The sequence below is a fragment of the Camelina sativa genome, chromosome 7, assembly GCF_030686135.1.
Source record: "Camelina sativa cultivar CO46 ecotype springtype chromosome 7, ASM3068613v1".
Classification (NCBI taxonomy): Eukaryota; Viridiplantae; Streptophyta; class Magnoliopsida; order Brassicales; family Brassicaceae; genus Camelina; species Camelina sativa.
Window position 1 is genome coordinate 28,966,176 of NC_141886.1, and position 19,351 is coordinate 28,985,526.

At 37.4% G+C, this 19,351-nt stretch overlaps 7 protein-coding genes and 1 pseudogene across 12 annotated transcripts; 2 read left to right on the top strand and 6 right to left on the bottom strand.

The window, feature by feature from the left end:
• Positions 1-1,283: 1,283 nt before the first annotated feature.
• On the bottom strand, positions 1,284-2,240 carry LOC147941823 (uncharacterized). Its single transcript, XM_087458656.1, has one exon. It carries the CDS (start codon positions 2,238-2,240, stop codon positions 1,284-1,286), a length of 957 nt encoding a protein of 318 aa, XP_087314782.1.
• An 890-nt stretch (positions 2,241-3,130) lies between these two features.
• Positions 3,131-5,752, bottom strand: LOC104702878 (uncharacterized). The gene is made up of 5 exons (XM_010418798.3): positions 5,312-5,752; positions 4,768-5,004; positions 4,585-4,668; positions 4,369-4,498; positions 3,131-4,278 (listed from the first exon to the last, which is right to left on the bottom strand). Exons 1-5 carry the CDS (start codon positions 5,518-5,520, stop codon positions 3,319-3,321), a joined length of 1,620 nt encoding a protein of 539 aa, XP_010417100.1. The 5' UTR covers positions 5,521-5,752; the 3' UTR covers positions 3,131-3,318.
• Positions 5,753-10,162: 4,410 nt separating this feature from the next.
• Positions 10,163-12,584, top strand: LOC104702879 (GDSL esterase/lipase At2g23540-like). The gene is made up of 5 exons (XM_010418799.3): positions 10,163-10,586; positions 10,913-11,043; positions 11,133-11,381; positions 11,489-11,744; positions 12,204-12,584. The coding sequence occupies exons 1-5, from the start codon at positions 10,274-10,276 to the stop codon at positions 12,425-12,427; spliced, it is 1,173 nt and encodes a 390-aa protein (XP_010417101.1). The 5' UTR covers positions 10,163-10,273; the 3' UTR covers positions 12,428-12,584.
• Positions 12,585-12,818: 234 nt separating this feature from the next.
• On the top strand, positions 12,819-16,053 carry LOC147941824 (uncharacterized). Of its 4 annotated transcripts, XM_087459618.1 has the most exons (6): positions 12,819-12,902; positions 13,199-13,345; positions 13,838-14,173; positions 14,423-14,487; positions 14,721-14,774; positions 14,912-16,053. In XM_087459618.1, the coding sequence occupies exons 3-6, from the start codon at positions 13,982-13,984 to the stop codon at positions 14,922-14,924; spliced, it is 324 nt and encodes a 107-aa protein (XP_087315744.1). In that variant the 5' UTR covers positions 12,819-12,902; positions 13,199-13,345; positions 13,838-13,981; the 3' UTR covers positions 14,925-16,053. The 4 variants fall into 4 exon arrangements, 2 of the variants coding, with proteins under 2 accessions (XP_087315744.1, XP_087315743.1); XR_015562473.1 differs by lacking the exons at positions 12,819-12,902; positions 13,199-13,345 and having other exon boundaries at positions 13,982-14,173; positions 14,893-15,072; positions 15,158-16,053; XR_015562474.1 differs by lacking the exons at positions 12,819-12,902; positions 13,199-13,345 and having other exon boundaries at positions 13,982-14,173; positions 14,912-15,072; positions 15,158-16,053.
• On the bottom strand, positions 13,063-14,030 carry LOC104702880 (putative methylesterase 6). Its single transcript, XM_087459616.1, has 3 exons — positions 13,800-14,030; positions 13,589-13,726; positions 13,063-13,495 (listed from the first exon to the last, which is right to left on the bottom strand). The coding sequence occupies exons 1-3, from the start codon at positions 14,028-14,030 to the stop codon at positions 13,211-13,213; spliced, it is 654 nt and encodes a 217-aa protein (XP_087315742.1). The 3' UTR covers positions 13,063-13,210.
• On the bottom strand, positions 14,666-15,889 carry LOC104702882 (methylesterase 4-like). Of its 2 annotated transcripts, none has more exons than XM_010418800.3 (3): positions 15,502-15,889; positions 15,287-15,424; positions 14,666-15,211 (listed from the first exon to the last, which is right to left on the bottom strand). In XM_010418800.3, exons 1-3 carry the CDS (start codon positions 15,871-15,873, stop codon positions 14,930-14,932), a joined length of 792 nt encoding a protein of 263 aa, XP_010417102.1. In that variant the 5' UTR covers positions 15,874-15,889; the 3' UTR covers positions 14,666-14,929. The 2 variants fall into 2 exon arrangements, with proteins under 2 accessions (XP_010417102.1, XP_087315741.1); XM_087459615.1 differs by having other exon boundaries at positions 14,824-15,150; positions 15,502-15,873.
• On the bottom strand, positions 15,939-17,106 carry LOC104702881 (putative methylesterase 19; annotated as a pseudogene). The gene is made up of 3 exons (XR_015562472.1): positions 16,721-17,106; positions 16,508-16,645; positions 15,939-16,412 (listed from the first exon to the last, which is right to left on the bottom strand). The product of XR_015562472.1 is annotated as a putative methylesterase 19 (transcript).
• A 528-nt stretch (positions 17,107-17,634) lies between these two features.
• On the bottom strand, positions 17,635-19,212 carry LOC104702883 (methylesterase 7). The gene is made up of 3 exons (XM_010418801.2): positions 18,527-19,212; positions 18,172-18,300; positions 17,635-18,078 (listed from the first exon to the last, which is right to left on the bottom strand). The coding sequence occupies exons 1-3, from the start codon at positions 18,896-18,898 to the stop codon at positions 17,797-17,799; spliced, it is 783 nt and encodes a 260-aa protein (XP_010417103.1). The 5' UTR covers positions 18,899-19,212; the 3' UTR covers positions 17,635-17,796.
• Between the last annotated feature and the right edge of the window lie 139 nt (positions 19,213-19,351).

Below are 19,351 nucleotides of genomic sequence, written 5' to 3' on the forward strand. Positions count from 1 at the left end.
GTAAACATATCACCAGTTTGTTGTTCAAGATATCGAATTATACTCGGTGATGCATAACCGACATATACACCCAATCTCATTTGTGGCCCCATTTTTGTTCTTTGCGGTGAGGCTATGGAAACATAAACCGCACATCCAAAAATACGGAGATAGGATATGAAGATGCTAATTGTAAAGGGGATATATATTATATGCGCTTGGTCGTAATTGGACCAATGCCGCAACATGCAATATAGCATGACCCCATATAGAAATTGGGAGTTTTGTTCTCAATATTAACGGTCTAGCAATGAGTTGTAGCCGTTTAATATAAGATTCAGACATGCCATTTTGTGTATGAACATGAGGAACCAGATGCTCAACATCGATTCCTATTGACATACAATAGTCATTGAAAGCTTGTGAAGTAAATTCATCAGCGTTATCAAGTCTGACTTTCTTTATGGCATAATCAGGGAATTGAACTTTCACCTGGTTATTTGGGCAATAAATTTTGTGAAGGCTGTGTTTCGTGTTTTCAATAGACACACATTTGACAATCTACTAGATGTGTCAATCATTACCATAAAATAACGAAACGGCCCGCATGAAGGGTGGATAGGTCCACATATATCACCATGTATTCTCTCCAAGAACATTGGTGATTCATTCCCAACTTTGGCTGGTGATGGCCGAATTATGAGTTTTCCTTCAGAACATGCATCACATGAAAATTCATCATATCTAAAAATCTTTTCATTCTTCAATGGATGGCCATTGGAATTTTGCACAATTTTTCGCATCATGACTGAACCAGGATGTCCAAGTCTTTCATGCCATATCTTAAATGTACTAGTAAACTTAGAGTTTACTGTTACATAAGATGCAAAACTATTTATTTATCTGCAATACAATCTAGAGGATAACATTGGCAATTCTTCCAATATATGTTTCTCCTCAGATGTTATGCAAAGATATTCAATGTCGTTCTTATTCAGAGTCTCTATATGATATCCATTTTTTCAGATATCTCTGAAACTAATCAAGTCTCTATATGAAATATTTTTTCAAGTTTCTATTGAGTGCGTTGTAGCACTGTCTGCTAGACACACATCTCCATCCTCAATCTCAAAATTTGACATTTTCTGAGATAAAGTATTTATAAAATAAACATTAATGAAATAACAAAAAATCTTACAAAAAAAACTTATTATATATTACAATAAAACTATTATCCAAAAAGACATTTTATAAATATAAAGTACATATCAAACTATGACAAAGCATATTATGGCATTTGAGCCTTATTCGCATGATTTTCCGTTTTCATGATCAACGAAAAAATCTGCTATATCAAGATGGGGTTCATCGTTTAGGCCATGGAAAGAAGGTCCAGCTTCTTTATAGATGATCTTGGTCTCAACATCCCTTTCTTTTGCCTTTTGGGATGCTTTGTACAGATCGGCCAAATGTTTTGGAATACGACAGGTCTGATACCAATGTCCTTTCATGTCGCATCTATAACAAGTACTTTCACCTTGTTTCTTTAAAACGCGACTAACATTATTGATTTGAAGATTTTTGTTGGTTTTTCTTGCATTGAAATCATTAGGAGAGAGACCCCTTCCTTTTACTCTTCCACGACCGTAACCACAGCCTCGACCGCGTCCGCGTCCACGTCCTCGTCCTTGCCAATTATTATAGCTGGATGTAGCAACATTCACTTCTGAAAGTGGAACTGATCCAGTTGGACGGGTTTGATGATTTATCATCACGAGCACATTATTTTGTTCAGCAACATGCAAAACTTGCATCAATTCAGAATATCGAGTATACCCTCTTTCTCGATATTGTTGCTGCAGGAGTACATTTGAAGGATGAAAAGTTTGGAATGTTTTCTCGATCATATTATAATCGGAAACTTCTTCTCCGCAGAGAGCCATCCTTGAAGTGATTCCGAACAAAGCGGAATTGTACTCACTAAGACTTTTGTAATCCTGAAACCTCAGGTTTAGCCATTCATGTTTGGCTTTTGGTAAGATCACATACTTTTGGTGATCAAACCTATCCTTGAGAGCGATCCAGAGATCTGCAGGATTTTCTCTCGTGATGTATTCATTTTTTAAACCATAGTGGAGATGGTGACGCAAGAACATCATGGCTCTCGCTTTTTCCTCTTCTAACCCCGTTTCTGACGGATCGAGGGTTTTGAGAAGCCCATTCCCTTTCATATAAAATTTTGCATCTAATGCCCATGTCATATAATTTTTCCCAAAGACATCAAGGGGGGGCGAATTCATGCTTTGCCAAGTTTGACATGATTACTATATAAATAATAAAACCATTTGTTAAAAATAAAATTTTATGAAACACTTTTGTAAAATCTTGTTTTAGCAATAAATATAAACTATAAAAGAAATTATAAGCTATATAATGTATTCATAAATTAGAACAATTATATTAGGAGGCATAGCCTTCCATATGATTTATAAATACATAGATCTGAACATATGATCAAGGAGGTAGAGCCTACCATAATGATCAAGAATGTAGATCTAAATGATCAAGGAGGCAAAGCCTACCATAATGATCAAGAAGTATATATAGTCTTTTATTTTATATATAATATATATAGTAATATGCATGTAAAATAATTAAATTCAAACAACTTTAACAAAACTTAAATCTTACCTCAAATTGATGATGGATCACAAATCGCTTATGCTCAAACTTGTAATGGATCGAGAGTCGTTCGTGCTGATAACATGTTGTGAACTATATTATAAATTTGGAGGTAACAAAATATTTGTTGAGAGAAGAATCAAAACAAAAAGAAATCTAGAGAGAAGCTAAAGAAGAACTAGAGAAATAATTAGATTTCTCACAACTACATCTTTCTCTTCTACATGACTCTTATTTATAGAGGAAGAAGACAAAGAGAAGTTGAGAATAAGTGTTGGACAAGTGTTCCAAGTGGTGTTTAATAAAAAGGAACACATGTTGTGATAGATACACATATTTTACAACAAACATCTCTTTTTTTGGCTGACAGAAAAAGTTTTTACCTTTTTGATTAAAAAATAAGAGTAAAAATTTCTTCTTCTTTTTTTAACAGCGAGCAAAAATTTCATTTTGAAATAAGTTGGTCATCTTTTGATCTAAGATCTTTGTAGATTTAGTTTCCTAATCAATAATCATCCTTAGATAGAGTTTAAACAAAAGATGCTTGCAAGGATTCAAGAGCTTGCACATAAGCAAAAAAAATACCAAAAAGAAACAGAAAGAGTCATCAATCATGTAGCTTAACAAAAGACGTTAAGGTGTCTTCTGGAACTTATTCTAAACCTCACTTTGGATCTTTCGGCGCTGCCTTAATCTTCCACCAATGCTATTTTGATTAGGTTCAAGAGCCGCCTTCCTCTTACTTCTCGTTACTCGAGTCCTCACTGAGTTAACCCCGGTCTCTGTCTCATCGCTTAGGACCTCGTTATGAGCTTTGACTACAGGAGTCTGACTTTCTCTAGATCTTGTCTCCAAATTCTGGTCTTGTCCTGTCCTCTCTTGAACTTCTGGAAGAGCATCACCAGTGTGGGCACATGAATGTTCTTGTTTATCCTGCTTTGGCGTCTGAAGATAACTCAGGACCTGAACATCAACCCATGGAGTCTGATCATCCACAGGAAGCAAGTAGCTAACTGGTCTCGTCTCCAGATTTGAGTTTTCTCCTATCTTTTTCTGAACTTCTGAAAGATTATCACCAGTGTGCGCACATGAATGTTCTTGTTTATCCTGCTTTAGTGGCTCACGACAACTTAAGACCTGAACATCAACCCATGGAGCCTTATCATCATCATCCACAGGAAGCAAGTAGCTAACTGGTCTCGTCTCCAAACTCGAGTTTTGTCCTATCGTTTCCTGATCTTCTGAAAGATCCTGAACATCAACCCACAGAGTCTGTTTATCCACAGAAGACTTGAAGCTCAGTGACCTTCTAGCTGAATTTGGATTCTCATCCTCCTCTTTCTTCAAGGAAACACCATTCTGATCTTCGATCTCCGGAAGCTTTTGTACTTCTTCAAGGAGATCACAGTTCTGATTTTCATTAGCGTTTTCATCTTCCTCTTTCTCCAGGGAATCATCATCAATCTGAAGCTTTGGTACTTCTTCATCATCAGCAATCTTTTCTTTAAAGGAAAGTGATCTCTTTGCAGAAGCTTGATTTGGGGTTGAGTCATCAGTTTGCAACCGTTTGGTTTGAATCAGATAATGTGCTACAGACTTATACCCAAGTGCAGCTATCTGGAAAACAATAGCAATAAAGAAAGAAATCTTAAGCTCTTGATACTATTCAAGATTATACAAAAGAAAAATCGAAAGAAAACAACGTACCCTTCTGTAGATCGGGCCAGTTGGAACCCATCCTTTGTTATTGCGACACAAACTGCAATTGCAAATCCCGCGACAAACAGGGCAGGTCCAGTTTGCATTCTCCAAAGCTTCCAGCACATGTTCACCATATCTGTTCATCAACAACATTGAATATACATTCATCACCAATAACAAAATAACTCCACTGCTAGTAATCATATTAGGTAGCAACCAAACCTCATGAACAAACAATCTCCACAGAATTGTCCTTGAACCATGTTGCATTCACTGCACTGTGTACGATGTCCCATCGTTTTCTGTCTGTAAGACACAGACACATACACACTGAAGTATTAAGCAAATTTCATTTCACTGAACTGCAATATCAAGTTCTCAACAGACATGGGTTTGGTTATTTACCTGCACTGGTGACAAGTCTTACCCTTAAACGGATCATAGATCCGTTTGCCATCCTTATCATAGCCATCAACAAAACATGTCCAGCTTCGTTCTGTATTCCCAAGAAGCTTCTCATGTTCCTCAGTGTAAATCTCAGGCCTTGCCCCTTCACCAATCACCACACTCCCTCGTTTAGCTGTTTTTTTACCCTTCTCATTGATCCCATCAGTGTAGATAACTGGCGTTGTGTTCTCCAATCTAACAACAATCACAAAAGAAGAAACAAATCATAAACCCTATTCCCCTTCTTCCAACTCAAAACAAAACCCTACTTTGATTTCTACTCAAAACCCCCAATTCCTCCAGAAAAATCTCTCCTTTAAACTGAAACAAATCGATTCATAAACCCTAATTTCAACTCAAAAAAAAACCCCTAATTTCTACTCAAAAACCTCAACTTCTCCAAAAAAAATATCTCCTTTAAGCTGTTTCATAAACCGTAGTTAAGATTCATAAACCCTAATTCCCACAAACAAACGAAACGGAGAAAAGGAAGAGAGATTACCGAGAAGACCGGCGAGAAGGCTGAAGAGGAGGAGTCGATCTCTGAGCGGCATTAGGGTTACCTTGAGATCTTCTATTGACGGGTCGGTTCTCGGATCTGAGTTTGCGAGAGAGATTCAAGATGCCAAGATTTTGCATCCTCTGAAGATTCTCTTTGATCCTATCTTCTCTGCATTGTTCGTAAAGAGACACCTTTTGGGTTCCTTCCATCACCACTTTACTGGGTTAAGGTTTGATTCGGGTTCTCTTGGTGATGGATGAATGATTTCAAAAGTCTCTCTCTTTATGGCTGCTGCTCTGCTCTTGTGGAGAAATGATAAAAAAAAAAAAAGTTTAGATTTTTATTTTGGGTCGAGTTGATGTTACACAGCAACGGTCATATTATATTTGAAAATGTGCAGAAAATTTGGGAATTGTGTTGGAGATAAGATAAGTACACCCTAATGATGATGGGACTTTAATCTTTTTAAATATTTTGTGTTTTTTTTTTTTTCCTTTAATTGCAATACAGCTAAGTAAAATAATGGGAATATAGAAAGATGTGAAGCATTTAGAAGAAAATATTATCCCAATTGGTATATATTTTTTCTATTTGATACCAAATTTGCAAATTTTGGATTTCTTTTTTCTTAGTGGACTTTTCTATTAGGAAGAGAATAGTATAAGACTTCTAAAAGAAAAGATTTAGACCATAAAAATAATAATGAGAGTCTTACCTTGTCGAACCAAATTAACACCTACTCACTTGCATGGAGCGTTCTCCTATTACTGTATGTGTTTTACTAAACTTCCAGAAAATATTAAAATGAAAGTTTAACACATTTGCTCAAATTCTTATTTTGCCAAACTGGACCAGGTGTGTCAAATTCTTTCTCATGGCAAGCCCATTAACTTTTGTGTTTTCTCTTCCACGGATGAAACAAAAGGGTTAACCATGATCTGCCTCTACTCGATTCACAACCTGGAGATCAAGCTTGCTCGGGTTGAATGGTTCGTAAGCTTAATCTGGCTTTGGACCGATGATAATTTCTCTTTGAAGAATCTTAAAGCTGCAATCTCAGCCTCACATCGATGGTGGCTGATATGTTCCCGGCTTGTAAAGCACAATTGTCACACACCAGTTATCGCATTCTTCAGTTCCATAGGAAATCAATACAATTTCACCTCCACTTGCCATTTTCGAATTCAGCTCTTGTATCACGAATGCTTTTTGAGGTTTCCCGAACCAAGGCTTAGAACAGCTCGTCAATTCATATCTCGTTGGTTCATCAGTGAAAGCATGAAGAGGAACGGCATTATGATCCCGTCTCCATGGAGCGGTGATTACCGTATAGTCTTCAATCCTCCAGCTCCGTCTCTTCCCAAACCCAAACCTCTACAAGCATCTTTCCGCAACATCAAAGGTAGATTTTATGAAAGTAGAGGTGGGGAGAAGAACGGCATAAGGTTGGTTTCAAATCCAACTCCTCCCTCTTCTCGACTCAGGTCTGTGCCTCTTGACCCTTTGCTTGGCCTATTATACTTGATTTATCGATACAGGGACTTGACTGGCCGAAGACTCTGACTAAGTCCTATATCGTATTCATGGAGATGGGTCTGCAATTGCTTTTCTCGAACCTTGGTCGTATGCAAATCCCCTAGTACCACATCTTTTAATCTAAGCTTTTGGCTATTTGGATGGTTGTTTATAGATCCTAGATATGTAAATGAATGGAAGGTTATCGGCATTATGATCTCCTCCCTACGGAGTGGAGATTACCGAAACCTCCCCATCCTTGTTTCCTTGTGTCCTTCAAATATCGAACCTGCTCAAGTGCTTATCAGCAACACCAAGGAAAGTTCTCATGCAAGTAAGAGGCCGGAAAATCACGACATTATGATCCCGCCTCCTTGGAGCGGTGATTACCGGAGATTCTCCACCTCTCGAGACTTGCTCCTATCCTCTGTCCCATTATCCCTATCGTGCTTTGTCCCGGCAAACCATGAGGTATATGACAGCTTATCAACGTCACATGAATCGGTTCTGATCGTGACTATTCCAAATCTCCCCAGACTTGCTCGCGGAAGTGTCTATGACACACCATGAGATCGCTTGTGGCTTGTTGCTCGTTTGCTTCAGTCTTCGATCCTCTATGGCCTATCAAACCTTTACTTTTGTATGCCCTTTAAAGTTTATTGTAACCCTTTCAATGCTTATTGTAACTTTTGCTATGCTTGAAGCTCTTGTACACTCTGCCTTTGAGGCTTTATTTGAATGAAAAAGCAAGGCTTGTTTGACAAAAAAAAAAAAAGCTATTAATATAGAAGAGTAACGAGCTATTTCCCCCCAAGAACTATCATATCTCGCTGGATGGAGCCCGAACTTGAGCCACAATCTATATAGCTATGTAAACTATGACCAATCTCTATGTCCCCCCAAATTAAAAGTTCTACACCTATATCTCCATGAAAAAAAAGTTCTATATCTATTTACACCTAGACCTGGTTATGTGACGGTTTACTATTTGCTTAACCGTCTAACGAATAGTCTAAACCAAAATTGACCAGATTAAACCTGATTTCTTGTCAGCCTTGGTCCAGTTGTGCTAATTTGGATCAAACGATAAACTATATATATGGGACAGTTAATGTTTTAAGTAAAAAAAAAAATGACAGAATCATATATATAAAAACATATGGTAAAAAAAGTCTGTACAACAAATCTGAATTCAGTATCTCCTATCTTCTTCTTTTTCATTTTTTTTTGTTTATTTCAATGCACGGAACAATCATAGAATACAGAGGACGACGAAGAAAACAAATTCTAAAAGTTTGTAAAAATCTTAACAGAAGAAAAAAAAATGGAGAGAAAGAAGAAAGAATTTAATTTTTTTTTCTCCAGTGAATGAAGGAGAGAGATGAGAGAATTTACCAGCTGAGACTGAGACTGAGAGAGAGAAACTATATAATATGTAAAACAGAGATCATCAATCATCAATCATCAGCATGAGTTGTAGTGTCCATACAAATCATAAGGTGCCCAAAGAGTATCAAGTGGACAAGGCCGTCTGGAATCGGGACACGAGGAGTGTTTCAGGATCGAGTGCACGGCGGCGACCGAGCCACGGAGGTACTCGAAATCGAGAGTAATGGCGACGTGGACCAAAGAAGGGTTGCAGACGCCGGAATCGATGTCGGCGACGGGGTAATCGGCGGCATTGCGGAAGACGGGAGCTTTTCTGAAGGAGAACCTATGGGTCTGTGGATCGGAGGTTGGTAAGCGGAGGTAGGCGTCGAGATGAGAGGATCTGATGGCTTCAGCTGGAGGAAAAGATTGGAGAGAAGGAGAGAGGACGATGATGACCAAAGCGGCGGAGAATAAACCGGAGAATCTCATTATCCAAAGCATCTTCCTGAGGAGGAGGAGGAGGAGGAGATTAATATCGATACGTTTCTTCTTCTCTTCTTGGATTCGAAATCAAACCACCGATGGGCGGCGAAAGAGGAGGAGGCGATAGAAGACCGGACCAAGGCTGACAAGAAATCAGGTTTAATCTGGTCAATTTTGGTTTAGGCTATTCGTTAGACGGTTAAGCAAATAGTAAACCGTCACATAACCAGGTCTAGGTGTAAATAGATATAGAACTTTTTTTTCATGGGGATATAGGTGTAGAACTTTTAATTTGGGGGACATAGAGATTGGTCATAGTTTACATAGCTATATAGATTGTGGCTCAAGTTTGGGCTCCATCCAGCGAGATATGATAGTTCTTGGGGGGAAATAGCTCGTTTCCCCGACTTACAGCTCTATAGTTAATTGAAGGTCAAAAAAATTACGAGCTCCCAAAACTCATAATTGTAAGTACGAGTATGTTTTGGTAAAAATATTTTCGAATGTTCAATTTTAGTAAAAATAAAACTAGCTCTAATTAACTACGCTGTAAAATTTATTGTTAAACTCACGGTAATTTAATATTTTCTTTATATGTTTTTTTGACTAAATTATCTTATTATATAAAGTATGGTTTCAAAAGTTATTAACTCATCAGATCATGAAACGTGTAAAGTATGATTTCAAAACTAGAGCTCTCCAAACTTACAATTGTGAGGATGTTTTGGTAATAAGAATTTCAAAACTCACCAATAGTTAATTACGCCGCAAAATTTTTGACTAAATTATCTTATTATATAAAGTATGGTTTCAAAATTTATTAACTCATCAGATCATGAAACGTGTAAAGTATGATTTCAAAACTAGAGCTCTCCAAACTTACAATTGTGAGGATGTTTTGGTAATAAGAATTTCAAAACTCACCAATAGTTAATTACGCCGCAAAATTTAGTCTAAACTGACCCTAATTTTAGTCTTTTGGTTATGTTTAATAAATTTTCAAGTATTCATTTTTGAGCAAAAACACATGAATTATTTCTTAAAACCGTAATTTAGTCTTCTCCTTATGTAGTAAAAAAAAAAATTTACCTCATCCATACACAAATCTTCCAAAAAACATATGTTGAGGTGTTTTTCTAAGAGATATACATGTAATAAAAACAAAACAAACTAAAACTTTAACAAAAAGATTTTTAAAGACGTTTCATACATCGTTTGTATCCTTTTCACCCATTTTGTTAGTTTGTAAATTGTAACAACAAAATTTTTGGCGTTGATACTTTTATTTCTTGTTCCAACAAGTTTGAGCTACTTAAATTAATTACGAGTCAAAATACATAGAGTTCAAGCGTCTAAAGAATTAAATTCTCGTCATTATTTTCTTACTAGCGTGAGGAAAAACTAGGCCACGTTGATGAACCACCACTAGAAAAATCTTGAAGCCTCCTCTTTATATCAAAACGGTCAAACCAAATTCATTTTAACCAATTAAACACAACCTCACAAGTTTCCCTTCGATCTCAAACTAACACTTTGTTATACTTGTTATATAAACTCAAACAATAACACCAAAACTTCTCAAATCCGAGAAATATGGCTACGACACGAGCTTCTACGTCAGGCAGGGTCTCTCAAGCTTTCACTATCCTCGTCTTCTTCTTCTTCTTCTTCTCAACTCTCACTGCTTCAGTGGAAGCTGCTGGTCGTGGAGTTAACAATGATAAAAAGGGCGACGGATTAGGAGCTTCGTTCATATTTGGAGATTCTCTAGTCGATGCCGGAAATAATAATTATCTATCGACGTTGTCTAGGGCCAATATGCAGCCTAATGGTATCGATTTCAAAGCCTCCGGAGGAAATCCTACCGGCCGGTTCACCAATGGCCGGACCATCGGTGACATCGTTGGTACGTAGAAAATGGAAAAAAAGTTCCATCGATATATTCAATATTATCCATGCATGTATATCCTATAACCCATTTCTGGTATATGATATGTGGGGTTTACTCGTTTAGATAGTTCAACTAACATACCTACAAATTTATGTTGACGTTTTTTTTTTTTTTTCAGTTTTTGTAAATCACACTATTAAAATCAAATAACCGGATATGAGATCCAATTAAGTTGGATATATAGAGTATACAAACGTTTTAGCAACATGAACCTTTGTTTGTTCTATACATGGTTGAAATTTTGATATAAACGGTTCTAAAACGTTCAAATGTTTATTCAGGGGAAGAACTTGGGTCTGCCAACTACGCGATTCCATTCTTAGCACCGAATGCGACAGGCAAAGCTCTATTAGCCGGTGTGAATTATGCATCTGGAGGAGGAGGAATCATGAATGGCACCGGGAGAATCTTTGTACGTACCGAACTATTTTAATCGGATTTTGTATTTAGATATATCGTTTTAGAGTTCTAAATTTTAATGGAAATGTAAATATTTGGTAGGTGAATAGGTTAGGTATGGATGTACAAGTTGATTTCTTCAACACTACACGGAAACAGTTCGATGATCTACTTGGAAAAGAGAAAGCAAAAGAGTATATAAGCAAAAAATCAATATTCTCAATCACTATAGGAGCAAACGATTTTCTCAACAATTATTTATTCCCACTTCTCTCAGTCGGAACACGGTTCACTCAAACTCCTGATGATTTCATAGGTGACATGCTCGAGCATCTACGCGACCAACTAACCGTAAGCAACACCAAAACCAATCTCATCAGCCTAAATTTTTAGAAAGGTTTTGTTATTTGATATCATATGTTATAAGCTTACCATCGAATTGTATGGTTGCAATACAGAGGCTATATCAAATGGATGCAAGGAAGTTTGTAATCGGTAACGTTGGACCAATTGGATGCATACCGTACCAAAAAACGATCAATCAGTTAAAAGAAGACGAGTGTGTGGATTTGGCTAATAAGCTAGCAAATCAATACAATGTTAAATTAAAGAGTTTATTAGATGAACTAAACAAGAAACTTCCCGGTGCAATGTTTGTCCATGCCAATGTCTACGACCTAGTAATGGAACTCATTACCAACTACAAAGAATACGGTAATACATTTTTCTTGCTCTTCTACAAAATCAATCCATATATATTGACTAGCATATTATCCGAACCCGAAATAAAACCCAAACTAATCCGAATTAAATGTAAAAATGCATCTAGGGGGAATTGAACCCATTACCTTGGACATTTAAGAGTGCATATTAAACTATTGTGTCATCTTAGTTTCTTTGTCCTAAAGTGAAACGTTAAATATTTATATATATACATGTGTTCTGAAATTTATAAAATGATAAAAAAAAAATAAAAAAAAAAAATTGTTCATGATTTTTTTGAGTTCGGGTATACCCGAATAACCCGAATGGGTAATACCCGAACCCGACTCGAAAGTATAAAAAACCCGAACAGGTTCTATATGCCTAAACCCGAAAATCCAAAGCCGAATGCCAAGGGCTAGTTATTGACTATATGACTTAAATAAATTTTGGATTCACAAAATATGGCAGGGTTCATATCCGCGACAAAGGCTTGTTGCGGTAATGGAGGACAATATGCAGGTATAATTCCGTGCGGACCAACTTCGAGTTTGTGCGAAGAGAGGGATAAATATGTGTTTTGGGATCCTTACCATCCAAGCGAAGCAGCAAATGTCATCATCGCGAAGCAATTGTTATATGGTGATATCAAAGTTATATCTCCGGTTAATCTCAGCAAACTTCGAGATTTGTGATTTGATTGTTGAACTAAAAAATGTCCCTTTATATACACAATTTCTTACATTTACGTTTGTTATACGCCAAGTTAAAATCATTTCTTTGTATTTTTATGTGTTGTCGTGTTCAAAAAAAAAATTTAAGTGAGAAATGCTTGTTTGTTTTTGTCAAGAATCAAGATGTGTGATACAACTTTGGAAATTAGCTCTCGGCAATAAACCAGTGCAATTTAAATCCGGTTCTTAATTCAAATCAAATTCGTTTTCCGGTCCGAACCGGTTCTTTAAACAGCGTCTCTCTTTCGTCGTTAATGGTCTTTCTTCCTCAACTCGCCGGTTACAGAAACCCAGAAATGTTGGTTCTTTCGAAGCAAAGGCATCAAATTTGCGGTCGTTTCTGCCGCAGAGCATCCCCTTCTTCTCTCAATCGCAGCATTCACATTGGCCGATCGATGTTCACCTGGGATTCTCAAAGGAACCTGCTTTAGATTGAGTACGTTTACTTTGTTTTCTCTTGTTAGCCTAGATTCTTAGTCTAATTGCTTCAGTGCTTGTAGTTTTTTGATGGGTAGAGGGAATTTGATGAAAAGTTTTTGTCTTTCCTTAAATCTAATTGAGAAAACAATAACTACTGTCTTCTGTGACCAATGAAGTGTTCGAGAAGCCACATTATTCTGTTATTTTCATCTTACATTTAGAAATCACTCTGCTTATTTCTTATACATGTAGATGCATTCTCATATGACTTATTCTTATTGGTGGAAGCTGTTGTTGTTAACCCATTTGCAGTGCCAGGTTAATTTAGGCAATATATTTATCAGCAATCTCTAGGAGAAGAGCACACACTTCTTGAGGCGTGGAGAACATTGGCATATGATCAGCACATTTGATCTCCATTACTTCTTTTGGTGGAAAGTTCATGATCATCCAACGCTGGTAATCTTCTGACACCACACAATCCTCTCCGCATACAATGTATATACGTGTAACGGATCCGTATCCTTCCTCACTGAAGCTTCTTGCCCCTGCTAGATTGTTTGTTACTAATGGGTTTGCCTTCACCAACATTTTCGCCGATTCAAGATTCTTATTCGCCGCAACAAAAAATCAACAAAAGATTGAATGAGTTTACTACTAGCACAATCATATTTGTGTTACTTAAAAGAACTGGAGTCTTACTTGATTTGGAGAGTGTTGATACATTTTCTTGGTCATGAATTCTGGTCCTAAAAGTGTATACTGTAGAGGATAATCAGGTTCTCCATAGGTTCCACAAGTGGTGTCCAACCATTCCTCTTGTGGAATGCTTCTGAGAAACTGCATATTTCAGTCAAATATCAGAATCACTCAGAAGAGATATGAAACCAAATCATCATGTTTGTTTTCATACCGTTTCGTAAACATAAGCTGGTGGGTTTCTTGTGTCAGGCATGAAAGCTGTCAAGAAGACAATGGCAGCAACTTTACAAGGGAAAATGTCAGCAGCAAGTGCAGCCGGTATTCCTCCCATGCTATGCGCAACTAGAATCACCTTATCGTCATCTGAGCCAAGCGAGCTCAGAAACTCAAGCAATGGTTTGCAGTAATCCTTCAGAGTCTGAATCTCTTCAACTTTGGTCATGTTTGTACCCGATGCAGCAAGATCCACTGCTGTCACACAGTGACCTGCATTCTCCAGCTGCGTTTTCACCTTGTACCAAGTCCATGCGCCATGGCACACGCTATGGACAAGCACACGCTATGGACAAGCACAAACTGCTTCAGGTGCGTCTTCTCCATTGCCTTTTTTACTCTCAGCATCTTGGTTCAACGCTTATATATATATGGTAATTTTCCCGCATATACTGTTTTGTATATTGACTGTTAGTTTTTGGTCGTTCTCTGAGATCCAGAGAATGCTAAATCAAGACTACGTTGACTGTTAGATTTTTCATTTCAACTATAGTAAGCAATAAAGTCTGAACGGTTTAGAAAGATCCATTTTTGAAACACATTTAATTGTATCAAATCCAGATACAGTTACTCTTTGAAGCTTCAACTTGTTTGCAGAATCCACGAACAAGCACATACCGCCCCTGGTTAGTTGCCTTCTCTTTTTATCCTCTTTGTTCATCTATTCTTTTGACTATTAGTTTCCCTGGTAATATAAGATATAGAGAGTGGTTCACTAATATTTTATTCACTTATAGTTTTTACTTAGTAGAAACTTCTAGCTATGGTTATATGGACTTCAGTATGACTTGGATCACTACCATCTTTGTTTTATTTTGGATAGAAGCTGAAGTTCATAGTAATATACTTATATATGCAGGTATACATGCATATGTTCTACATCTTTTGATAATTCAATGCTGGAGAACTTCAGGTAGTGTGTAATCTTCTTCTTACATTCTTAATTATATGATACACCATTGTTACCAATAATCTTATTTGCTTATTTCTTATAAATATAGAATGTAACTAGTCACTCACATCTCGCTTAGTATTGTAACTGTGATGCAGTGAAGATCTCTAGTTTATCTAGGCATATTTATCCGCAATCTCCAAAAGAAGAGCACAGAGTTCTTGAGGCTTGGAGAACATCGCCATATGATCTGCATCTTTGATCTCCATTACTTCTTTTACTGGGAAGTTCTTGATCATCCAGCGCTGGAAATCCTCGGGTATCGCAAAGTCCTCTCCGCAGACGATATATATACGTGTAACGGATCCGTACCCTTCCTCACTAAAGCTTCTTGTCCCTGCCAGATTGTCTGTAACGACCGGGTTTACCCTCACCAACATATTTGCTAATTCAAGATCCTAATCAGGCACAACAATAATCAATAAAAGACTGAAGTTACAAGCAATCATTTGGGTTTAAATTAGGAGTCTTACTTGGACGGGAGAGAGTTGATACAAATTCTTGGCCATGATCTTTGGTCCAAAAAGAGCAAATTCTAGAGGGCGATCAGGTGTCCCATAGGTTCCAAACACAGTGTCCAAGCATTCCTCTTCTGGATCGCTACTGACCAGCTGCTAGTTTCAAGCAGATATTAGAATCAATTTGAAGAGATCACACCATGCAATTAGAATCATCGTTTTTTATGTACCTTGTCAAAAACATAAGCAGGTGGATTTCTTGTGTCGGGCATAAAAGCTGTCAAGAAGACAACAGCAGCAATCTTACAAGGAAATATGTCAGCAGCAAATGCAGCTGGTATTCCTCCCATACTATGAGCAACAAGAATCACCTTATCGTCATCCGGACCAAGAGAGCTCATAAACTCAAGTAATGGTTTGCAGTAAGCCTTCAGAGTTTGAATCTCTTCCACTCTTGTCATGTCTTTACCGGATGCCGCCAGATCCACTGCTGTCACACAGTGACCTGCAGCCTCCAGCAGTGTTTTCACCTTGTACCAAGTCCATGCACCGTGGCACAGCCCATGGACGAGCACAAACCGTTTCTGTTGGTTCTTCTCCATTGTCTTTTTCTACTTTTAGCATCTTGTGGTTGAACACATTAATTATAAGGTTCCCGCAATCACTCTTTGGATGTTGACTAATAGATTTTTGGTCGTTGTCTGAGATCTAGAAAGTTTCTAAACCACACAACATATTGACTAGTTTTTTTTACACGTATCTTATTCATTACCATTCTTGCATACGGCTTCCCAATTTACTACAGTTCTCACTAATGAATCTTTATTCTCATTTATGGTTTATGGTTGTGGTGGAAGCAATAGTTGGTTATTTATTTGCAACCTCCAAGAGAAGAGCACATAGTTCCTTAGGCTTGGAGAGCATTGCCATATGATCTGCATCTTTGATCTCCATTACTTCTTTTACCGGAACGTTACTGATCATCAAACGCTGGTATTCCTCAGGTACTATATTATCCTCTCCACATATGATACGTACGTGTAACCGATCCATACCCTTCCTCAGTAAAGCTTCTTGTCCCTGCTAGATTGGTTGTAACCAACGGGTTTACCCTTACCAACAATTTCGCCAATACAAGATCCTAACAAATGACAACAGTGAATAGAAGAGTGACTGAGGTTACTAGCAATCACATTTGTTAAAAAAAAGAGGTTTTGTTAGGCTTTGGAGTCTTACTTCTACCGGAGACAGTTGATACACTTTCTTAGCCATGAACGTTGGTCCCAAAAGAATAGACTCTAGAGGACAATCTGGATTCCCGTATCTCCCAAACACGGTGTCCAACCATTCCTCTCGTGGAGTGCTTCTTATCAGCTGCAGCTTTCAGTTGGATATCAGAATATATCACTCAGAAGTCAGACGCGACCATACGGTGCAACCAAATCATACCTTTTCGAAAACATAAGCAGGTGGGTTTCTTGTGTCAGGCATGAAAGCTGACACGAATACCATAGCAGCAATCTTACAAGGGAAGATGTCAGCAGCAAGCGCAGCGGGTATTCCTCCCATGCTATGAGCAACAAGAATGACATTCTCGTCATCCGGGCCAAGCGAGCTCATAAACTCAAGCAACGGTTTGGAGTAATCCATCAATGTCTGAATCTCTTCCAACCTGGTCATGTTTCGACCTGATGCAGCCAGATCCACTGCGGTTACACAGTGACCTTCAGCCTCTAGCTGTGTTTTCACCTTGTACCAACTCCACGCGCCGTGGCAGACCGCATGCACAAGCACAAACCGCTTTGTCTCCATTGCCTTTTTCTAGTTTCATCATCTTGCTTCAATTCTGAAATATATAGTTTGTACGGTTTCACCAATCTTCTGGTGGCTTGTCGCATGCAAACTCTTTACGTGATCAAAGAGCTGAAATTTGTATTTATATATCTTTCGAGCTAACTCCAAATTAAAATATACAAGTGAATCTTGGAATGATATTGATGTAAAACTCTAACCACCACGAGATTGACACTGCTTTTTGGACTTTTATTACAGTAGATGACTAGATATTATCAAACTATTTGTAGTTGCATACACGTTAGATTAACATATGATCTATGTTTACCCAAAAATAAATAATTTAACCACATATAACAAAGACTGCAAAAATGATAGTTTATATATCCATTGGTCATGATTTATTCATTTATTTATTTTTATTTTTATTTTTATTTTTTTCTGTTTTATTTGCTTTCTTGCTCTTTTGAACTCTACTTTGTTCAATCATTATGAGAAAAAAAACCTACAAAAAGTAAACATAAGTGAGAATCATAGTGAATCATTGTGCAAAGAAGGAAATATGAATCTTGGTGAAAACATTGAAATATATTTTTCTTGTGAAGAATATTATTTCTATAGATAGATACATGATCTAGTCACCCATATATATCACTCAAATCTGGCTCATAATTGTGGTTGAAGCTGATTTTTGTAACTATAATGTAGTGACGATCTTCATTTAATTTATTTTAGGCATGTTTATCCGCAATCTCCAAGAGAAGAGCACATAGTTCTTGAGGCTTAGAGAACATTGGCATATGATCTGCATCTTTGATCTCCATTACTTCTTTCACCGGGAAGTTCTCGATCATCTCACGCTGGTAATCCACGGTTACCGCAACGTCCTTTCCGCATACGATATATATACGTGTAACAGATCCGTACCCTTCCTCACTTAAGCTTTTTGTCCCTGCCAGTTCCTTTGTAGCGAACGGGTTTACCCTCACCAGCATTTTCGCCAATTCAAGATCCTAAACCCAACACAACAGACAATGAATAAAAAGTTAGACTGAGGTTACTAGCTAACAATTCCGGTTTGGTTTTAATTAGGCCAGGAGTCTTACTTGGGGTGAAGATAGGTTATACAAATTCTTGGCCATGAAGTTTGGTCCAAAAAGAGCAAACTCTAGAGGACCATTAGGCTTCGTAATTACAGTATCCATCCAATTCTCTTGTGGACCGCTTGTGATCAGCTGCTCGTTCCAGGCAGATATTAGAATCACGTTGTTCAAGTTAAGAAGCTAATCCTAGTGATTTATACTTTTCTTTCCACTTAAAAGTTCAAAACCATTTGATTTAAGGATGCATATAATGTAACAAGGTTTTTCTTTGGTTGAATAAATTTTACACTCATTCAATATATATTAGAATCAAATTGAAGAGATCACACCAATGTAACTGATTCAACTTTTTATGTACCTTTTCGAAAAAGAAGCCAGGTGGGTTTATTGTGTCGGGCATGAGAGATGCCACGAAGACAATAGCAGCAACCTTACTAGGGAAGATGTCAGCAGCAAGTGAAGCGGATATGCCACCCATGCTATGAGCAACAAGAATCACCTTACCGTCATCCGGGCCAAGCGAGCTCAGAAGCTCAAGCAGCGGTTTGCAGTAATCCTTAAGAGTCTGAATCTCTTCCACTCTGGTCATGTTTAGACCCGATGCAGCTAGGTCCACCGCGGTCACACAGTGACCTGCAGCTTCCAGCTGCGGTTTCACCTTGTGCCAACACCATGCGCCGTGGCAGATTCCATGGACTAGCACAAATCGCTTCTGGTTCTTCTTATCCATTCCCTGCTTATTGTAAAGAATGTATAGTCCTGTTATACATTGTTCAGCTTTATAGAATCTAAGAAAATTACAATTCAATAAAATAATACTGTATCGAATAAAAAATCCTCAAGCAGGGCAGCTAGCAAATAAGAAAACGACTTAAATTAACCCTTTCTGACTTTAGTGAAATAAAACATCCTTTGAAAAGGTAAAACAAAAGTGATGACTTTGATGACTATATCTAATTGTGCACGCAATTGAATACTATCATATTTAAATATCAACTTCACTCATATATTATATCCATAAAACATACTATCTTTAGGCTGGACAACAATTTTTGTTTTTGTTTTTGTTTTTGTTTTTTGTTTTTTGTTTTTTGTTTTTGTCTTTTTAGTTTACCAAAAATCATTATGAAACAAATGGTAGTAAGATAAATGGTTTGCTTAACTTATTAATATCATTATTTAT

Coding starts and splice junctions, on each gene's coding strand:
- LOC147941823 (XM_087458656.1), bottom strand. CDS start 2,240: ATGACATGGGCATTAGATGCAAAATTTTATATGAAAGGGAATGGGCTT.
- LOC104702878 (XM_010418798.3), bottom strand. CDS start 5,520: ATGGAAGGAACCCAAAAGGTGTCTCTTTACGAACAATGCAGAGAAGAT. Junction 5,005..5,311: donor CCTTCTCGCCGGTCTTCTCG/GTAATCTCTCTT, acceptor GATTGTTGTTAG/ATTGGAGAACACAACGCCAG. Junction 4,279..4,368: donor CTGGCCCGATCTACAGAAGG/GTACGTTGTTTT, acceptor ATTGTTTTCCAG/ATAGCTGCACTTGGGTATAA.
- LOC104702879 (XM_010418799.3), top strand. CDS start 10,274: ATGGCTACGACACGAGCTTCTACGTCAGGCAGGGTCTCTCAAGCTTTC. Junction 11,044..11,132: donor ATGGCACCGGGAGAATCTTT/GTACGTACCGAA, acceptor AATATTTGGTAG/GTGAATAGGTTAGGTATGGA. Junction 11,382..11,488: donor ATCTACGCGACCAACTAACC/GTAAGCAACACC, acceptor GTTGCAATACAG/AGGCTATATCAAATGGATGC.
- LOC147941824 (XM_087459617.1), top strand. CDS start 13,982: ATGGTTTGCAGTAATCCTTCAGAGTCTGAATCTCTTCAACTTTGGTCA. Junction 14,488..14,720: donor ACAAGCACATACCGCCCCTG/GTTAGTTGCCTT, acceptor TTATATATGCAG/GTATACATGCATATGTTCTA. Junction 14,775..14,892: donor TCAATGCTGGAGAACTTCAG/GTAGTGTGTAAT, acceptor CATCTCGCTTAG/TATTGTAACTGTGATGCAGT.
- LOC104702880 (XM_087459616.1), bottom strand. CDS start 14,030: ATGACCAAAGTTGAAGAGATTCAGACTCTGAAGGATTACTGCAAACCA. Junction 13,727..13,799: donor CAGCTTATGTTTACGAAACG/GTATGAAAACAA, acceptor TGAAATATGCAG/TTTCTCAGAAGCATTCCACA. Junction 13,496..13,588: donor ATCAACACTCTCCAAATCAA/GTAAGACTCCAG, acceptor GCGGCGAATAAG/AATCTTGAATCGGCGAAAAT.
- LOC104702882 (XM_010418800.3), bottom strand. CDS start 15,873: ATGGAGAAGAACCAACAGAAACGGTTTGTGCTCGTCCATGGGCTGTGC. Junction 15,425..15,501: donor CTGCTTATGTTTTTGACAAG/GTACATAAAAAA, acceptor TGAAACTAGCAG/CTGGTCAGTAGCGATCCAGA. Junction 15,212..15,286: donor ATCAACTCTCTCCCGTCCAA/GTAAGACTCCTA, acceptor GTGCCTGATTAG/GATCTTGAATTAGCAAATAT.
- LOC104702883 (XM_010418801.2), bottom strand. CDS start 18,898: ATGGATAAGAAGAACCAGAAGCGATTTGTGCTAGTCCATGGAATCTGC. Junction 18,301..18,526: donor CTGGCTTCTTTTTCGAAAAG/GTACATAAAAAG, acceptor TGGAACGAGCAG/CTGATCACAAGCGGTCCACA. Junction 18,079..18,171: donor ATAACCTATCTTCACCCCAA/GTAAGACTCCTG, acceptor TGTTGGGTTTAG/GATCTTGAATTGGCGAAAAT.